Source organism: Nomascus leucogenys, chromosome 4, assembly GCF_006542625.1.
Source record: "Nomascus leucogenys isolate Asia chromosome 4, Asia_NLE_v1, whole genome shotgun sequence".
In the NCBI taxonomy this organism is placed as follows: domain Eukaryota; kingdom Metazoa; phylum Chordata; class Mammalia; order Primates; family Hylobatidae; genus Nomascus; species Nomascus leucogenys.
The window spans coordinates 117,792,945-117,811,630 of NC_044384.1; the positions used below are offsets into that span (position 1 = coordinate 117,792,945).

The window sequence follows — 18,686 nt, forward strand, 5'->3', positions numbered from 1 at the left end:
GTGTTAAGGGCATCTAAGTGCATACACTGTACCTTTGAATAAATAGGATCCTTCTAAGGCAGTCTCATTTACCCCTTGGTTGTAGGGGGTTGGGCACCAATACTAACATATCCTCAAACCTGATGTTGCTAATAAACTTGAATCTTCAAGAAAAGGTTTACATGGTTTTTTTTGTACATATAGAATAGTACATTGATGTTCTTACAGCTGCAATAGGCTAAACTGTCTTGAAAATTTAAGTACTTGAAATGACTAAATTTTGTAAAGGTTCTAAATAAACCTGATTCTGAGCCTCATTTATTATTTAGTTTGATGTTATGGCTATTATGGCCTGTGTTATTTAATTTCATTAATACCAAATAATGGTTTAAATTGTGATTGTCCCGTTACTTCATTGGACTGTTCAAAGTCTTGAATTTTTAAAGGACCCCTTTAAATAAAAGGGCAAAAGTCTTCAAATATATTTTTAACTAGTCAGTTATATCTACCTAGAAATTTCAAGATACTTTATCAAATATCTTGGCCTCTATTAAACTTTGTATAGAACCGACTTTATTTCTTATAAATAAAATAGTTAACTAAGGTTGTGCTGCTGAGAACACTGCATCTTCATGTGAATATTAAAATATAGCCAATTGTCTTATTTTTGAAGTGCTTGAATTTTCCATTTCTAATAATTTTACTAAATTGTTTCATTTTAGTTTAAATTGAAGGTGTTTTAAATTTTTACTATTTGATTCCTTTACTTCTGAAAGCTTGTGATTTTCTTTAGCTCTGGGAAGTTTTCTCCTATTATTTTTTCATAAGCTTTCCCCCTTTATTGGTTTAGTCTTTTCTTACCTAATTGTTATTCAGATATTGAACTTCCTGGGTTGATCCTCTGTCTTTTATGTTTTGCCTTCGCTTTCAAGTTTTATGTCTTTCTCTTATTCTATATTCTGGGAGATATCCTTGACTTTCTCACCTAATCCTTCTATTAAATTTTAACTTTGACAAATGAAAGTTTAAATGTGTCCAAGAACTTGCTTTTTCCCTTTTCCGTGGTTCCATTTCCACAAAATCCTGTGTGTGTATGCGCACATGTGCACATTTGTGTGTAAAATGTTGTGCTCTCTGAATCGGGGATGGGAAAGAGTTTAATAAAACGATTCCGTAGATTTTCAGTTGCTCCTTGTGCTCATCCCTGTACTTTCTGGCTTAGAAATAGTCACTTCTCTGTTATTCTGCAAGGTAGATAAATTCTCTGCTGTTTTAGCTTCTGAGAATCACAAGTTGTGGCTTTACTGTGTACTGTGGTGTTAATGGTGTTATTCTTCAGTAGCTGTTCATTCTTTTTTTTTTTTTCTTTTTTTTGACAGTTCAGAGCAAAGGGAATGTGCCTTCTTTTTTTGCATCTTTTAAGAATTCATTGTGATCTTTTAGATGCTGATTTCACATATTCCACCCTCATCTTATTTTCTTTACCCTTTTATTTTATTGAGATTCCAGTGCAGGATTTTAAGCAAGGGAGTAAAGTGATTAAAATTATTATAATTTTTTAATGAAGCATTTCAAACATACCCAGAAATAGTATTATAATGAATTTCCATTACTACTTATCATCCAGTTTCAAGAAATTATGACTACTATTTATTCATCTATATCCCCACCCCATCTTTTCCCAGCCCTGCTATCCTGCTGGACTAAGAATGTGTGTGTATGTGCACATGGTACTCATCATGTATATCAAATAAAGTGTCTTTTAGAAAGACAGTTACAATACCATTGTCACACCTAAAAGTTTAACCCTTAGTGTCAAATAATGTGTTCACATTTTCTCAGTTGTTTTATAAGTATCTTTTTACAGTTTGTTTCGAATCAGTATTTGAAGAAAGTTCACCATTGCAATTGGTTGATATACCTCTTAAGGTTCTATTCATCTATAGGATTTATCTCACTTTTTTCTCCTCTTGCCATTTATTTATTGAAGAAAAAAACATCTGTTAAATATTCTTTCTGCACACTAGATTTTTTTATTGTGTTGTATGGTGCTTTTATATTTCTGCTTTTTAATGTTTATCTCCTGTATTTCCTCAAAATTGAAAATTTTTCTAATGGCTTGATCAGAATCAAGTCTTAATTTATTAGAATGGGTTTGGTACATATTTTCATGTGTGGTATTTTGGATTTCTGTCAGAAGGCATACACTGTCTGATTGTCTTTCTTTGTGATCCTAATATTGAGCAGTGGGTTTAGGTGTTATCAGCCTGATCTATCCTTTATACAGTTCCTCTCAGCCTTTCATTTAGTGATTTTGGCAGCCATTGATCCAAATTACTTTTTTAGAGGATTATATTGTCTACTTTGTGGTTTGGAAGGAAGTCAAAAATAGAAGCAAGGAGACCGCTCTGGTAGTAATATAGGCAGAGACAATACCGGTCTGGCCTTAGATTAGGAGTGGCAGCAGAGGTAAAGAGAAACAGGTGGATTTAAGCACAAGAACTATTGGTAGACGATCTCTGTGGGTCAAAGGAAAACTTGAGCACATTATGAGCTTGAGCAGCTGAATAGATGGTGACGTTATTTACTGGGATTGGGGAGGACTTAAGGAGATCAGTTTTGGATGATGTTGGTGTTATGTATCTATATGAAATTCGAGTGGCTTGGAGATACCCATGGGGGAGATATCTAGTAGGCAATTGGATATATAGGTCTGGAACTCAGAGATGGTCTAGGCTAGAGACAAACATTTGAGAGCTGTCAGCATACAGAAGGTATTTAAAACCGTTGAGAATGAATGAGGTCCTTTAGAGAGTGTATAGTCTGGAGAGAAGGAGAATATTCAACATTTAATTGTTGGGTAGAGAAAGAACAGCCAACAGAAGAGACTTAGCTAGAGGGACCTGTGAGATTAGAGAAAATCCAAGGAGAGCTTCCCATTGTAAAAGCACAGTGTGGGAAGTGTAGACAGCTAAAGTTTGAGTTTTCCAAGGTATCTGTGGTATAATAGTTTATAGGGATTATTGTTTCCTAATCTCAGTTTGTAATTTAGCTGTTAGGTATAACCATAGTCACTGCTGGGTATGCGAGAGTGTAAAACAGCTCAGAAATCCCAAGTCTTGTTGTTCATTGTTTTAATTAGAACAAGGAAGGATACAGCTTCAAGGGAAAAGAGGAACTTTGGTATAAGAAACTACTTAATGTGAATCAGAGCATATTTTGTGCATGAAAATTCATAGTGTTGGGGGTTCTTCTTACTGAACTGTTTGTTTCACTGAAGAAAATCCACATAAGATGTATTTTTTTTCTATAAGATGTGGTATAAATTTTGGTTTGCTCTTTTATTTGCCATGTAAAATGGTGCAGTTTTTCATCTTTTATATGAATTTGAGAAGCAGAAGTTTCGGGTTTTGGAATACATGTACCCATAAAAGTGAAGTGGAGGCCGGGTGTGGTGGCTCATGCCTATAATCCCAGCACTTTGGGAGGCCAAGAAGGACAGATCACCTGAGGTCAGGAGTTTGAGACTATCCTGGCCAACATGGTGAAATCCCATCTGTACTAAAAAGACAAAATTAGCTGGGCATGGTAGTGCATGCCTGTAATCCTGTCTACTTAGGAGGCTGAAGCAGTAGAATCGCTTGAACCCAGGAGGCAGAGGTTACAGTGAGCCAAGATCACACCATTGCGCTCCAGCCTGGGTGACAACAGCAAAACGCTGTCTCAAAAAAAAAAAAAAGAGGTGGAAAGTTTAAAAAGCCGTTTCAATACATGTCTTTCCCAAAGTGAGAAAAAGAAAAAAAAGGACAAGGCATGATTAATATAAATTCACAGACCCTTATCTGAAACCTTGGGGACCACTTGTGTTTTGGAATTTAGAATGTATTCAATTTTAGAAAATTAATAAGGTTATACCCCATGTATTATGTAACAGTTTCTGCTGGGCTTGGGGCAGCACCCTATAATCAAGCACATTAGTGTTTTTTGGGGGTTTTTTTTGAGACAGGATCTCGCTCTGTTGCCCAGGCTGAAGTGCAGTGGCATGATCTTGGCTCACTGCAGCCTCTGCCTCCCGAGTTCAAGGGAGTCTCCTGCCTCAGCCTCCCAAGTAGGTGGGATTACAGGCATGTGCCACCACGCCTGGCTAATTTTTGTGTTTTTTTGTAGAGATGAGGTTTCACCATGTTGGCCAGGCTGGTCTCAAACTACTGGCCTCAAATGATCCACCTGCCTTGGCCTCCCAAAGTGCTGGGATTACAGACGTGAACCACCGCGCCCAGCCATGTTTTTGCCATTAAATATATGTGAATTCATACTGAGTAGAATACACATAAATAGCCTCATATCAGTTCACATCATGTTTTGTCATAAACTGAGTTCAGATGAGTTTTATGCCACCAAATGAAGTTTAAAAGACAAAACAAAAGTTGGGTTTTCAGAGCTTTTTGACTTTCAGGCATGCAGATAAGTCATTGTGGGCCTATAGTGTCTCAGTGCTTGCTAGGGACAGTTTCCAAGTGTTACTTGAAGGCAACAAAAGGTAAAACCTTATCTTACTTGGTCTTTTTCCTTCTCTTCTCTTTCTGCCTGTTTCTCCCCTTCTCCCTTCTTGTACTCCTTTCTTCCTCCAGTCTCTCCCTCCTCTTTTTCCACTTCCTCCATCCACCTCCTCTTCCCCTCCATCTCTTCCATTGTTCTCCATTTCCTCCTCCTGTATTTCATCTCTTCTCCCTCTCCTGCCTCCTCCATTTCCATCTATTCCTACTTCATTTCCATTTCTTCCTTCTCTATTTCCATCTCTTCCTTTTCTCCATTTTCTTTCCTTCTTTCCCATCTCCATTATATAGAAGACCACTGCAGCCTGCTCACTTTAATAATTTCTGTCCTTCAATATATTTTAATATGCTTATCTTGTTCAGTTTCTGCACCCAATCATACCAGTCTCTTTGAAACTTTGGAGCAAGAACAAAAGTGTCAACAGTCATAATTTGTAATTTGCTTTTTGTGTTTGATTCTTCTTTTGTTTATTCAGTAAATACTTTAGCACCTACTATATGTATCCTAAGTGATATCTTCTGATTTGTCTTTCAATTCACTAGTGATCCCTTGAGTTGTGTCTAAGCTACTGTTATGCATGCCCACTGAATTTAAATTTCAGTTACTATATTTTTATTTGTAGAAATTGCATTTGGTTATTTTAAAAATCTATGTCACTTTTTATAATTTTTCAATTCCCAAAGTCGTTTGCTCAGTTATTGTATAGTCCATGTCCGATAACTCTAGGATTTTAAGTGGGTCTTTTCCTATTGTCTGTTTCTTTTTATATTGTTCTTGGCTCATGGTTTCTTGTTTCCTGTTGTACCTGGTGCCTTTTGGGAAATTATTCGTGGGAATAATTTGAGGCCGGACACCTTCTTCCAGGGAAATTTTGCTTTATGTTTGGCTGTTGTTTGGAAGTACTACCAGTCTGAGCCCACAGAGTTTAAGGTCTTGAGTGTCTGGACCACCCAAGCAGTTGACCTTAATGAAGCACTCTATTTGATTCACTTCTCTGTTATTCTCTTTCAAGAAGAGCTTGAAAGGAATTGACTAAAGGAAGATAAGATCTTACTTATGATTTACTTTAACCTTGAGGGTATAGTTGTTTGGTATACCAGCTTTTGGTGGGAAGAGTCCTCTGTTAGACCCTGCATCTAATGTGGGTTTTGAATTCTGTTCCCTTTGCCCCACAAGGCCTTCAGAATAGAAGCTCCACTGTACTGGTTTTATCCTTGTATTTTTTACTATATTATAAAATATTTATTGCTTTTATTACATATAAAAATTTGTACATGATTTAGTGTGTATCATTGTTTGCGTTTGTAGTATTACTTTTAATAACTTAGTAATGCTTTCATTGGAACCTGAAAGTCTCCATACTGTGAAATGTGTGCCATTCTAGATACTGTTCCACATGTTGAAGATACAACAGGGGCAACAGTTGACAAAAGTTTTTAATCCCACAGCTCATATATTTCAGTAGCAGGACACAGATAAGCAAAATAAGTAAAATATATAGGTGATAAGTGCTAGGAAGAAATAACACAGGCAGGGATACATCAGAGTACCAGGGTGTTGGGAAGTTTGTGATTTTAGTATCCAGAGAAAACTTCATTGAGAAGGCAACAGATGAATAAAGACATGAAGATGGTGAGTGAACAGCATGGATGTGGATGAAAAAAGCATTCTAGGCAGAAGAAGCAAGGCAAAGGCCCTGCCATGAATCACAGGAGGGAGGCTAGGCTGGTGGGGGGATTAGAGAGAAAGAAGTAGGAGATAAGGTTGGAGAGACCTGTGTGACCATTAAGATCTTAGAGTTCTGATAGACCTTTTTATGTAGTCATAGGAGGATTTTGAACAGTGATGTGATATGACTTTGTTCAACCCAGGCTTCCATGTTGAGAATAAACTTTAGGGGACAAGGTAAGCAGCAGGAAGAGTTAGTTGGCTGTGACAATTATTCCTAGACTGTTCTAGGTAATGGGGTTGCAGCATGAACAAGACAGTTTCTGCTCTTTAAGAAGCTTCCAATCCACATTGGAATCCACATATAAAAATCAGTGTCTATTATTTCAGTAAGTGATAGCTGCTAGGAAGAAAATAATTGAGGCTTGTTTTGATATTTCATAGTTATTTAGAAAAAAATTTAAGCCTAGAATATTTATTTATAACCTTTTACAAATGTTTAACAAATTTTAAATTTTAGGGCTAGTGATAATGAATTAGTTTTATGAATTCTTTTAGCTGATAGTAATAAAAACCATAACCTTATTGGAAGTGGGTAAAATTTTATTTCTTCCTATGTTTATAGATTTATTTATTTTTCCTTTTAGTTTTTCAGTTTTTGTTTTATATATACGAAGCTGTGTTACTGGGTACATAAATATTCAGGGTTCTGATTTTTTTCCCGTGGAATAACCTCTTTCTCATTATTAAACATCTCTCTTTATCTCTAGTAATGCTTTTCAAGCTGCTTTGTTTGAAATTAGTGTAGCTACACCAGCTTTCTTTTGATTTGTATTTTCCTTGGTCTGTCTTTCCCTAACCTTTTTGTGACCTTATAGGTAAAAATACATCTCATTTAAGCAACCTATTTTAAAAAATTCAGTCTGGGTCTTTCACTTTTACTAGTTCATTTATATTTAAGAGAATTACTGATACACTTGGTTTTATATTTACTATTTTATTTTTATCATATCCACTTGTTTTATTTTTCTTTTTGTGTCTCTTCTTTTCAGTTAATCAGATATTTTAAATTTATTTTCTTTTTCTTCTATGTGTATACTTACTCTTTTTTTTTTTTTGGAGACGGAATCTTGCTCTGTTGCCCAAGCTGGAATGCAGTGGTGCGATCTCGGCTCACTGCGACCTCCACCTCCCGGGTTCACGCCATTCTCCTGCCTCAGCCTCCCGAGTAGCTGGGACTACAGGCGCCCACCACCACGCCCAGCTAATTTTTTGTATTTTTAGTAGAGATGGGTTTCACCATGTTAGCCAGGATGGTCTCAATCTCCTGACCTCATCGTCCACCTGCCTCGGCCTCCCAAAGTGCTGGGATTACAGGCATGATCCACCGCGCCCGGCCTACTTACTCTTCTTTACTAGTTAGTCTAGAGCCGAGATTGGCAAACGGTTGCTTGCAGATCAAAACCATCTGCCCTCCTGTTTTTGTATATAAAATTTTATTGAAACACAACTGCACCCATTTGTTTACATATTGTGTGTATATAACTGCTTTGGTGCTATAATGTCATAATTGAGTAGTTGCATGGAAAGACCATATGTGTATGGTTTACAAAGCCTGAAATAGTTGATATGTGGTCCTTTATAGAAAAAGAATGCCATCCCCTCCCCTAGGGGCGTGATTCTTAAACTCAATCATGCATCAGAATGACTGGGAGGGCTTTTTAATACATAGATTACTCTAGAGTTTCTGATTCAGTAGGTTTGGGTTGGGGCCCAGGAATTTGCATTTTTAACAAACTGCCAGGTGATGCTCAGCTGCTGGTATAGGGGCCACATTTTGAGGACTGGTGCCATAGATACTACTATGCGTCTTTGACTTATAATCTAAAATAAATTATTAATCTAAAATCTAATTATATGTAGATATAATCTAAAATAAATTATATGTTTACTACTTCCTCAATAAGGCTCAAATCTTTAGAAACCTTTGACTTTGTTTGCTTACCTCTTAGTAGTACCATTTTATAATAACCTCATACTGGAACAGCCCATGTCTTGTCGGTAGTAGAATGGATATTAATAAATTGTGGTACTTTCATACAGTAGAAAACTATCAGCAATGAAAATGGGTCTTCCAAACATTATCTTCCAACATTGAGTAAAAAGAAGCTAGATACCAGAATACATATTGTATGATTCATTTTATATAATGTTCAAAAATGAACAAAACCAAGTGTTAGAATTCAAGACTAGTTAGCTTTGGTAGGAAATGTAGACTTTCAAGAGTCTCGAGGGCACTTACAGGATGCTGGTAATAATCTATGGATCTGGATACTGGTTATACTGGCATGATCATTTTGTGAAAATTAATTAGCTGTATACTTATGATTTGTATACTTTGCTGTATTTTGATAAAAAGTTTAAAAATTAATTTCCCAGTAGTTTGAGAAGAGTTAATTTTTTTTTTTTTTAATGGTAGGGACATATTTACTCTTTTCAGTTCTTGTGTGTGTGTAGGAACAGAGTACTGTTTCCATGGGAACTTCTGGCTGCTCTGTGTTTCAGTGCTTAACTTTCTGTAGATTTGTATGTCTGCTCTGTCTTTCTTAGCTGCATTTTTTTAACATAACAGTAGCAAAGAAGTTTATTTGGAATTGTATTAGTGTTTTTAACAAAGCAGTCTACGTACTGCATCGGTTTTAAGCTTATTAATTTATCCAAACTGACTCCCTAATAGTGTTATGCTAAAAAAATAATTTTTTAAGAGTAGAAGATAATTTTTTCCTGCAAGTTGTATTACTGAAAAACACTTTCTGAAATAGAATGTGACTTTAGAGTGTCTATTTGATTCTTTTTTCTTTTAATAAATAAAAGTCTTAAAACTTGCTTGGCATATTTTAAGATATATTTAATAGTTATATTAAATAGTTATATATTAAAAATATTCAAAATATTTAATAATATCTCTTTTTAGGAATTATTTAATTCTAAGTGATTGGGTATTTGTTTAAGTAAAGAAAGTCCATTGAAAGGAAAAGATTCTGGCTTATTCATCTGAAGCGTGTGGTAAAGCTGCTTTTCTGCCTCGCCCATGTTATTTGTCATGGTTGATTTGTGCAGGGTCCTAGAGAAAACCATCTTCTCAGGAGAGTAAAATACATTGTGTGTGTGTGTGTGTGTGTGTGTGTGTGTGTGTGTGTGTGCTGGGAGGTGTTTCATTTGCATATAAGTAGATGATACTAGTGTGGTCATTCATTTTCCAAAAGGAGCCTTGTAGAATCATTTATGAAAACAAACTGTTTTGTTTGGTTTCTATGGCTTAAATAAAGAGCAGATTTTAAGATTACAGAGTTAATTATGCACAGTAATGAGCACTGTGGCTGTCTATGCTTTACTGATGCAATAAGCATCCCAGCAGCATGCATATTGCATAAAACCTTATTTTCTATTTATATGAATTTTCATGTCAAGAAAAACATAGATTTCTAAGCCTTTAGTTTTGAATGCCTTTGAAATTTTGATATAGAATAAGGATTATAGCTAATAGAGAATTTTTTAGATGCATGGAGAATTTTTACCTTTCATCTGGCAGTAGCTGCCATAAGATGATGTCACCTTGTAGCTGATTGGCTGTTACAGCACCTAGGGCAGGGAAGAGAAAGAAAAATGCCGGCACAAACCTCAGTGGTGGTTCTGTGGTTGTTTCTGTCTTTTTTTGATAGAATCTTTGATTAGTATCGAATTTACTGTATTTGGCCATGTGAACTATTGGGAGCCTCCTAGGGTGAGGGAAATTAAGAGCTTTCAGAGGAATGAGGCGACTGATTTGCAAACGGATCTGTGATTGTAAGTTGCAGAATCTGGGTATAAGGAATAAGGCAGGGCATGCTAGAAGATACACTATGGGAGGAGCTGGCAGAAAATGCAGAGTAGCAAAAACATGAAAAATACTTTTACTACCTTTAGAGTTAAAATGTTTTGTTTTATGTTTTGACTTAATATGTATAAGTAAGAAGTATGAAAATACTGCATTTTGGTTTTGAATTACAGAGGATTATTTTATATGGTGTTAGCCAATATATAAACGCTTATTCAAAGGACCTTTATTTTGTATTATATATCTTACCAAAGTAATGATTTTATATATGGCTTTATTTTATTTTTGAGCTTTAGGGAAAATGGAACAAAGCTTAGTTCTCTTAAGTACATTTTTCTGATGCTTTGTGCAGATAAAAGCTTCGATGATGAAGAATCAGTGGATGGAAATAGGCCATCATCAGCTGCTTCAGCCTTCAAGGTTCCTGCACCTAAAACATCCGGAAATCCTGTCAACAGTGCAAGGAAGCCTGGTTCAGCAGGTGGCCCTAAGGTTGGAGGTAATGTAAATCCATTTGAAATCTTTTATGCATGCTCCATGCCCTTGATATGGCCACACATACTTAGAACTTCAGAGGAATATGTTTATTCATGACTGCAGCACGATTGCAGATCTGGAGTCTGTTGCAACATTCAGAAGAATACGACGCCCTTTTGAAATGTATAAAATATTGTATACTGCTATTTCCTCTAAGAACGTATGTGAATTAGTCTCTTCTTGAAGGTATTTATTTTTCAGATGCCATTTTGAAAAAGATTTATGGAAGTTTTTTGGGTTTTTGTTTTGTTTTGTTTTTTTAAGCAGAGAACAGGTTTTTCAGAATTTGGCTACTAATTTTCAAGTGTAATAGCTGTTACAGAAATGTTGAATTATGTAATGTTTTTATACATTCCTCTAGGTAGTAAGTCTTAAATACTCCAGCATTTAAAAAATGGTTGAAGATACTGGGTATTGAATCATTTGTCACAATAGGAGATGGGTGGTGGTCAAGTAAAATTGCCTCAAAAATGGTTCCTGGATTAAATCATAATAAGAAAATAAGAAAAATCAGGTTTCATGCAATTTTATAATACATAGCATATTCATTGATCATATTAGAACTGTTTCTAGCATATTGTTTATCTTTAAATTTTTTAATGGGTATTCTTTCATGTGTTAATTAGAAAGCCATGAATATATTTCTGGTGTTCGTTTCTGCTAGATCTTTCTGATAGAATGAATCTATGAAAATAAAGGTATTTAATTCTAAAAAGACAGTAATCTCTCTTTTCCTTCCTTTCGTTTTTAAAAATAAATTTATGTCTTAGTTGTGATATTTTGGGAAAACACATCTTTCCTTGTTTACAGTAACTGGTGAGAAAATCATGGTCTTGAGGATTTTTGTTTTTTCTTTTTGTGTATAGTACTTTTTATTAAAAACCAAAAAGGAAAGAAAAATAAACTGTATATTTTGACCAGGTTCCATAAGGAGTTGTGTTCCCTTGATCTTTCTATACAACCCTCGATTTTTTCCCATCATATGAGATTCTAAATATAGAAAAACTATCATAAGTATTTCATTTAAACAATCTTCTGTGTCATATAACTAGCAATAAAGATGGTATGATATATATACATACACATATGGGTGTATAAATATATATATATATATGCACATATAACTAAATAGCTGAAATTAAAATGTCTTGCTGATTTCTCCGGATGTTTCAAGTAATCTATACTTCAGATTTTTAATTATTTTCTTTCTGTCTTGTAATTTTATGGTTGTATTCTCATCCAAATGTTAGTTATGATATCCCATTAGAAGATAGTTTTTATGTTGCATTCCTATTTACCGCTAGTAAAAAGTATATGACATTTTTTGGTTTCTTCCTTTTATAACAAATAGCTCTCTTCAGTTATTATAAGGGGAATCTTTTTCTTAATTTTGAATTACAGAATTCTAATCTATGATATTATAATAATTTTATGAAGCTGTCTTTTAGCTTAAAATGGATGAATATTTGAGATTTGTGGTGATAACATTTAACATTTTATGAACTGAACCAGTGGCTTATAATTTTTTTTCGTGGTTTGTTATCTTTTTAGAAGAAAATTGAAATTTACCTATCATTCTGATATTAATCATATTGATATAATCAGATACTCTTTTGTAAAAAGGATAAACTTTCTTAAGCTCCTCCACCCCCATTCTTGTAGTTTCTATTCCTACCAGTTAAATGAAAAGGTTAAGTAGCTTTCATGAGTATAGTAATTAATCACTTAAAGATTTTATCAGCCATCTAGGCAACAGCCTTTCTGCCAAAAATAAGGGAGAAGCCTTCATTCCTTTCTCCTTTTTCTCTTCCTCTTCCTCCTCCTTTTTCTTCTTCTTCTTCGTTTTGGCAATTACGGGTATATTCTTGTTTCTTTCTTTTATCACAGCCCATTTAGGTTTATTGCCCATTTTTCTATCTAAGAAAAGAGCTCCTGGCCAGAGGATATTGATATTACTTCTAAAAAAAATGCCATTCTTGAGTGTCAGTCCTTTGAAAATTTAACTTTAGTTTTTTTGGTCTTGGCAAAGACTTGTTGATTTTTAAATTGGTTGTAGAAAGTTTTCTTAGAGTTGTAGAATTTTTGAGTTGGAAAAGACCTTGGGAGTCACATAGTTCTTTAATAAAATTCCTGATAGATGATGATTCAACTTGATTGAAGTAGTACTATCTGCTCTGAATTAAAATTTAGAACAAAAATCACCTGCTGTGCCACTACACATGGACATAATCAACTGCTAAATTATGATTTGTTTTCTTCCAGTTACTTTTCCAATTATTTTTACATATACAAATATTTTCTTGGGAAAAGAACAAAATCGGCGCTATTCATTGTGTAGTTTTTTGTAACTTAATATTTTACCCGAAGCATTTTCTCATTGTCTTAAATTATTAATTGAAAATTATTCATGGCTAAATAATACCTAGGTTGCCATAAGCCTTTTCTCCTTCTATAAACCGTGTCAGCATTCTTTTATATATATCTTTCAGCACATCTGCAATGATTTCTTTGGAATAAATTTCTAGAGTTCACTGGATCAAAAGATGCAGGGATTTTTAGTGTTCTTTCAGTTTGGCAAAATATTTTCCAGAAACAAGCCCATGTCAATTCTGAATAAACAAATTCTTTTTTATGTTGCATTAAAATCTACCTCCTTGTAGCATATGCAGGGAAAATGAATTATTTGTCAACATGCTTTCAAATACTTGAAGATTGTTCTATTTCTCTTTATGACTATTCTGTTTTCTGGACTGTACATTATCTTTCCCATGATTTTACACTGAATGGTGGTGATTCAGTCTCAATGTGTTATTTGCTACTCTGAGGTATATAATAAATAGATGTGATTAGCTTCTAATTAAAGGAATATAGTAGGTGGAAATGTATAGTAGTGGCGTAAGCCAGACGCAGCCCACTGGGTTTGACAAATCTCTTTTCAAGTAAGATTAGCAAAATAAAAAATATACAGTGAGCTTCTTTGGAATCGTGACTTAATCTGCTTTTGTAGTTTGGGAATGTATTTTACTTCTTCTAGAGATATATATCAAGATTAGGGCTGTGTGCTATTTTTAGCAAAGTATCCTATCCAGTTAATTAAAGCTCATAAGTCTTGTGTTTAATCTTTAGTGTATGTTAATTTGCTTTGTTCTTTGGCCTTCATATGCCAACCTTTTCTTCTCATATTGCATTAATAATTGTGTAGCCTTTAAGCCAAGGAGACTTGAAAAAAAGGCTATGGCTAGGTTCATACAGTATATATATCATTGCTATAAAAATCCATATTATGTAAGTGTCAAAAGTGTTACCTTTGTGCCTTACTATTTAGAATAAGGATAAAGTAAATTCTCAAATAGTCTATTTTCTGAATAACACTTGTAACTTCATAATAGGAATTTAGATAAACACATTTTTCTTTCTTTTGGCTCATGGTTACTAGAATTGCTGAAAGTACCTGATTATTTAAAATACTTATATCTTTACAGTATTTTACGTAACAATTTTTAATACAATTCTTTAATGTTCTTATACATATTCTTTCATTTAAATTTCAAAATGAAAGATTCTGAGATTTAAATGAAAGAATGTATATATAAGAACATCTCTGAGCAAACTGATTTTACTGATGAGCAAACTGCAATTTGGAGAAGTAACTTGCCAGGGTCATTTATCTAATAAGAGGGCAAAGCACAAAAATCACTTTGCTATACTGCCATCATACTAATTTCTATTGGTAAATAAGGTTTCTTTTAGATTTTATAGCACTGAGATTGTAATCTACAGAAATGATCACTACTTTTCAACATCCGTAAATCAGTCGTTTTAAAGCTCAACTAGTATGATTCCCAGCAAAATAGAGCATTTGGAATAAGCAGACCTTTAATTTTTACATTGTAAATAAAAATGCTTTTCAGTATTTTCTTGTTGAAATTGCCTTCTTCAAGTTTATTTTCTGGGTTATAATATCCCTATTCCTGTATCAATCATTTTGGCTGCTACTCTTTTTTAAAAATAAGGGTTGAATTAGATAATAATATAATTATCATTTTTAAAATAACTAGTACCAGATTTTGAGGTTAGTGATTTGTCATTGAAGCTTGTATGTAATCATTGAGACACGTCACTGACCAAATCTTCAATTCTTAAAGTTCTCTTTTACTCACTCACTCACTCATTCATTCATTCGTTCAAGTGGACAGTGTATTTTCTCTATATTGTTTCTATCTTATGTCAAAGACTATTTTGAAATGGTTTTAACTTTCAGTTCTTATAATTAGGTAATTACTGCCATTTTATATTTAGTAGTACTTACTGATCTTTATGATATTTTCTATTTGTTTTACTTCACTTTATGTCTAACCTGAGATTTTAAGAATGTCCAAATATCTATTTTCTACAAATGATGCTAGTTATTCCCATTTTTCCCTTCATGCAGACCACAAAATTGTTTTTCTTTTGAACAAATAAAGATCACAAGAATCAGTATATGTAATAAAATAAATCTTAAGTGTTTTGTTTTTTAATTCTGGAATCCAAAATTTTGCCTAGTAGACCTTATTATTTTGTTTTTGAGCTTTCTGTGAAACCAAATAACACTTTTGTGTTTTGGTTTTGTTTTCTTCCTCTCTTCTTCCCTTACTGAAGAAGATACTAAAACTCAGAAGATTTTCACCTTAAAGGGGTGTTAAAGATCATCTGACCCAGATTCAGGAAAAGAGATTGAGCCTCAGAGCATTGAATGATGTGCCCAAATCAGATGGTTATTAGTAACCATCTAATGAGATGAGATGAGATGAGAACCCAGTGCTTGACCACACTGTCAGGGGCTTCCTCTTGGATCATCTCTGGGTAATCTCCTAAGTAATACTGCATATCATACGTATTTATTATTTTTCATCCCATATAGCAGATCACTTTTATTGAAATCTGGAATTTAGGGTTGACCAGTCGCCAGTCTGTCTGAAATTACTGTGAATCCCAGATCATTGACTATCCATCCCCGATGCTTTCTCTCTTAACGTTGATTATACAGTACGTATGATTTGAGTAAATAACATATATTTTAACTATAAAATAGTAAGTTGCATTATTTCTTACTATGCATAAGAATATGTGTTTTACTGTAATTATATTATTTGACCCCAATTTTGTTTTACTTCCTGTGCAAAAATTAAAGTGACAAAGACATTTTATTATACAAGGTTTATTTGTTTAAGAATGTTTATTTGTTTATTATACAAGGTTTATTATACAAGGTTTATTTGTTTAAGAATGTTTATTTGTTTATTATACAAGGTTTATTATACAAGGTTTATTTGTTTAAGAATGTTTAAGAAAAGAGAAATTAAGCCAACTAAAGACCTAGCCTTTCTATGGATAAGTTACTGTTTCTATTTACATTTGTATATAGAGATTACTATGTGCAAGGCTCCACGTTAATCAACAAAGAGGACCATATCGGGGCTGGACATGGTGGCTCACACCTGTAATATCAGCACTTGGGGAGATGGAGGTGGGTGGATTGCTTGAGCCCAGGAGTTCGAAACCAGCCTGTGCTCCATGGCAAAACCCTGTCTGTATACAAAATACAAAAATTATCTGGGTGTGATGGCCCATGCCTGTAGTCCCAGCTACTAAGGAGGCTGAGGTGGGAGGATCACTTGAACCCAGGAGGTTGAGGCTGTAGTGCACGATGATCACACCACTGCACTCCAACCCATGTGATAGCGAGACCTTGTCTCCAAAAAAAGGACCATATGGAATGTTTAATTCATGGTGCTAAACTTACAAAAAGATACAGTACCTGCCCATTGTTCTGCCAACTAGTGTTAATTATTGTTAGCATTTTGGTCCTCCCATACTTTATTTGCCTATACTTTTTGACTGAAATTTGGGTGTTAGAAAATTGTGAAGTCTTTTATAGGAATACAAATTGAAGGTTTACCTCAGAAAAGAGTGAAATGTTATTATTATAGATCTCACATATAAAGAATTTTCCATTAGTTAGAATCATTATAGTTGATCCATGTGAAGTAGAAGTTACAATAACTGCATGCTTGGCTTACATTTATCACATACATTCTAATACAGTTGACTTGGTAAGAAGCGTTGTTTCTATAAAGGACATGTGAATATAAACTATTTTTTTCATCAACTGATCATTTCTTTCTTTAAAAACCAGTTTATGTGTTTCTTACTAATGAAAAGAATTGAGGCCGGGCACGGTGGCTCACGCTTGTAATCCCAGCACTTTGGGAGGCCTAGGCGGGCAGCTCACGAGGTCAGGAGATCAAGACCATCCTGGCTAACACGGTGAAACCCTGTCTCTACTGAAAATACAAAAAAAAATTAGCCGGGCATGGTGGCAGGCGCCTGTAAGTCCCAGCTGCTCGGGAGGCTGAGGCAGGAGAATGGTGTGAACCCGGGAGGTGGAGCTTGCAGTGAGCCGAGATTGCACCACTGCACTCCAGCCTGGGCAACAGAGCGAGACTCCGTCTCAAAAAATAAATAAATAAAAATAAAAAAAGAATGAAAATCATCCTCATTGTTAAACAATGGAGAGTTTTAAAAAACTTTAATAACATCTTGCCTCTCTAATCTCATCACCCTGAGGTGTAACTAATGTTAAGTTTGATATGTATCCTTCCACGTATTACTCCATGTTCATTTATGTAGGCACTCATATTAGGTTTTATTTTTCCCATATTAAACATACTGATAAAAACTTCGCAAGTTGCTTTTTTTCACAGAACATCTTTCAGCATCAAGAATGACAGCTATTGCATCCTTTTAATTAGTGATACAGTATTCCACATTATTGATGCACCATGATTTAATAAACTTTCCCTGTCGATGTCATTCAGGTTGTTTGCATGTTTAGGTCATTACAGAAAATACAGATCTTCATGTACTTACATGTTTTGAAATTCTGCTGCTTCTGTTTTATAAAATACATTCCTCTAAATGGTTTTATGTGTTTTTAATTTTAATAAAGACAACATTTTACCTTCTGCAGCACTGAATATACCAGCCTCATTAATTATTGCCATTGTGATGGGTAAAAAACAATGATTCTTTAATTTGCATTTTTTTCCTCCACCTATCTGTCTGGCCAACAGCTTGCAAATATTTACTGAAGGCTTTTAGTGTGCTGCTAGTTTTGAAGTCTCTGGGAAATGTAAATGAACACGAAGACCTTGGCCTCCTGGAGTTTATATTCTAGTGAAGTTCAGATTTTTTCTTTTTTTTTTTTTTTTTTTTTTTTTTTGAGGTGGAGTCTTGCTCTCTTGCTAAGGCTGGAGTGCGGAGGCATGATCTCGGCTCACTGCAACCTGCACCTCCCAGGTTCAAGCGATTCTTCTGTCTCGGCCTTTCAAGTAGCTGGGACTACAGGTGCCCACCACCATGCCCAGTTACTTTTTGTATTTTTAGTAAAGATGGAGTTTTCAGCATGTTGCCTGGCTGGTCTGGAATTCCTGACCTCCAGTGATCCGCCTGACTTGGCCTTCCAAAGTGCTGAGATTACAGATGTGAGCCACCACACCTGAGAGTTCTATAATGTTATCTGTAACAGTTCCCTTATCAGTTTTTATCTCTGTGACATTGACTTTTTGGAGTCTAGGCCAGTTGTTTTTTAAGATTGTCTTGTGTTTTGTATTTGTCTCATTTCTTTGTGATGTTATTTTTTTCTGTAGCTCTTTTATTTTCTGTAAGTTTATTAACCTATATATTCACTTCCTTTTAGTCAGCTTACCTACATATTTAAGTTTTCTCAGTTGTCCTAAGAATATTTTTTATAGCTTTTAACATTCAAACCAGGATATACTTATTCTTTCTTGGATAGTTGGTAATTTACTGTTTATTTCTCAGGTGATTTTGTCTTTAAACAAAATTTTTGGCCAGGCATAGTGGCTCACACCTGTAATCCCAGCACTTTGGGAGGCCGAGGTGGGCGGATCACTTGAAGTCAGGAGTTCAATACCAGCCTGGCCAATATAGTAAAACCCTGTCTCCACTACAAATACAAAAATTAGCCGGGTGTGGTGGCACTTGCCTATAGTTCCAGCTACTC

General features: G+C 34.6%; 1 protein-coding gene across 38 annotated transcripts in view; it reads left to right on the forward strand.

Moving 5' to 3' along the window:
* Positions 1-18,686, forward strand: part of CLASP2 (cytoplasmic linker associated protein 2) — a 222,561-nt gene that overhangs the window by 58,362 nt on the left and 145,513 nt on the right. For 32 of the 38 annotated variants that reach the window (XM_030812195.1, XM_003256835.4, XM_030812207.1 and 29 more), the window contains one exon: positions 10,434-10,580. In XM_030812195.1, coding sequence (XP_030668055.1) covers positions 10,434-10,580 — 147 coding nt within the window. Of the gene's footprint in view, positions 1-9,788; positions 10,051-10,433; positions 10,581-18,686 lie in introns of those variants that run through there. The other 6 variants (XM_030812209.1, XM_030812210.1, XM_012497852.2 and 3 more) reach the window with 4 other exon arrangements.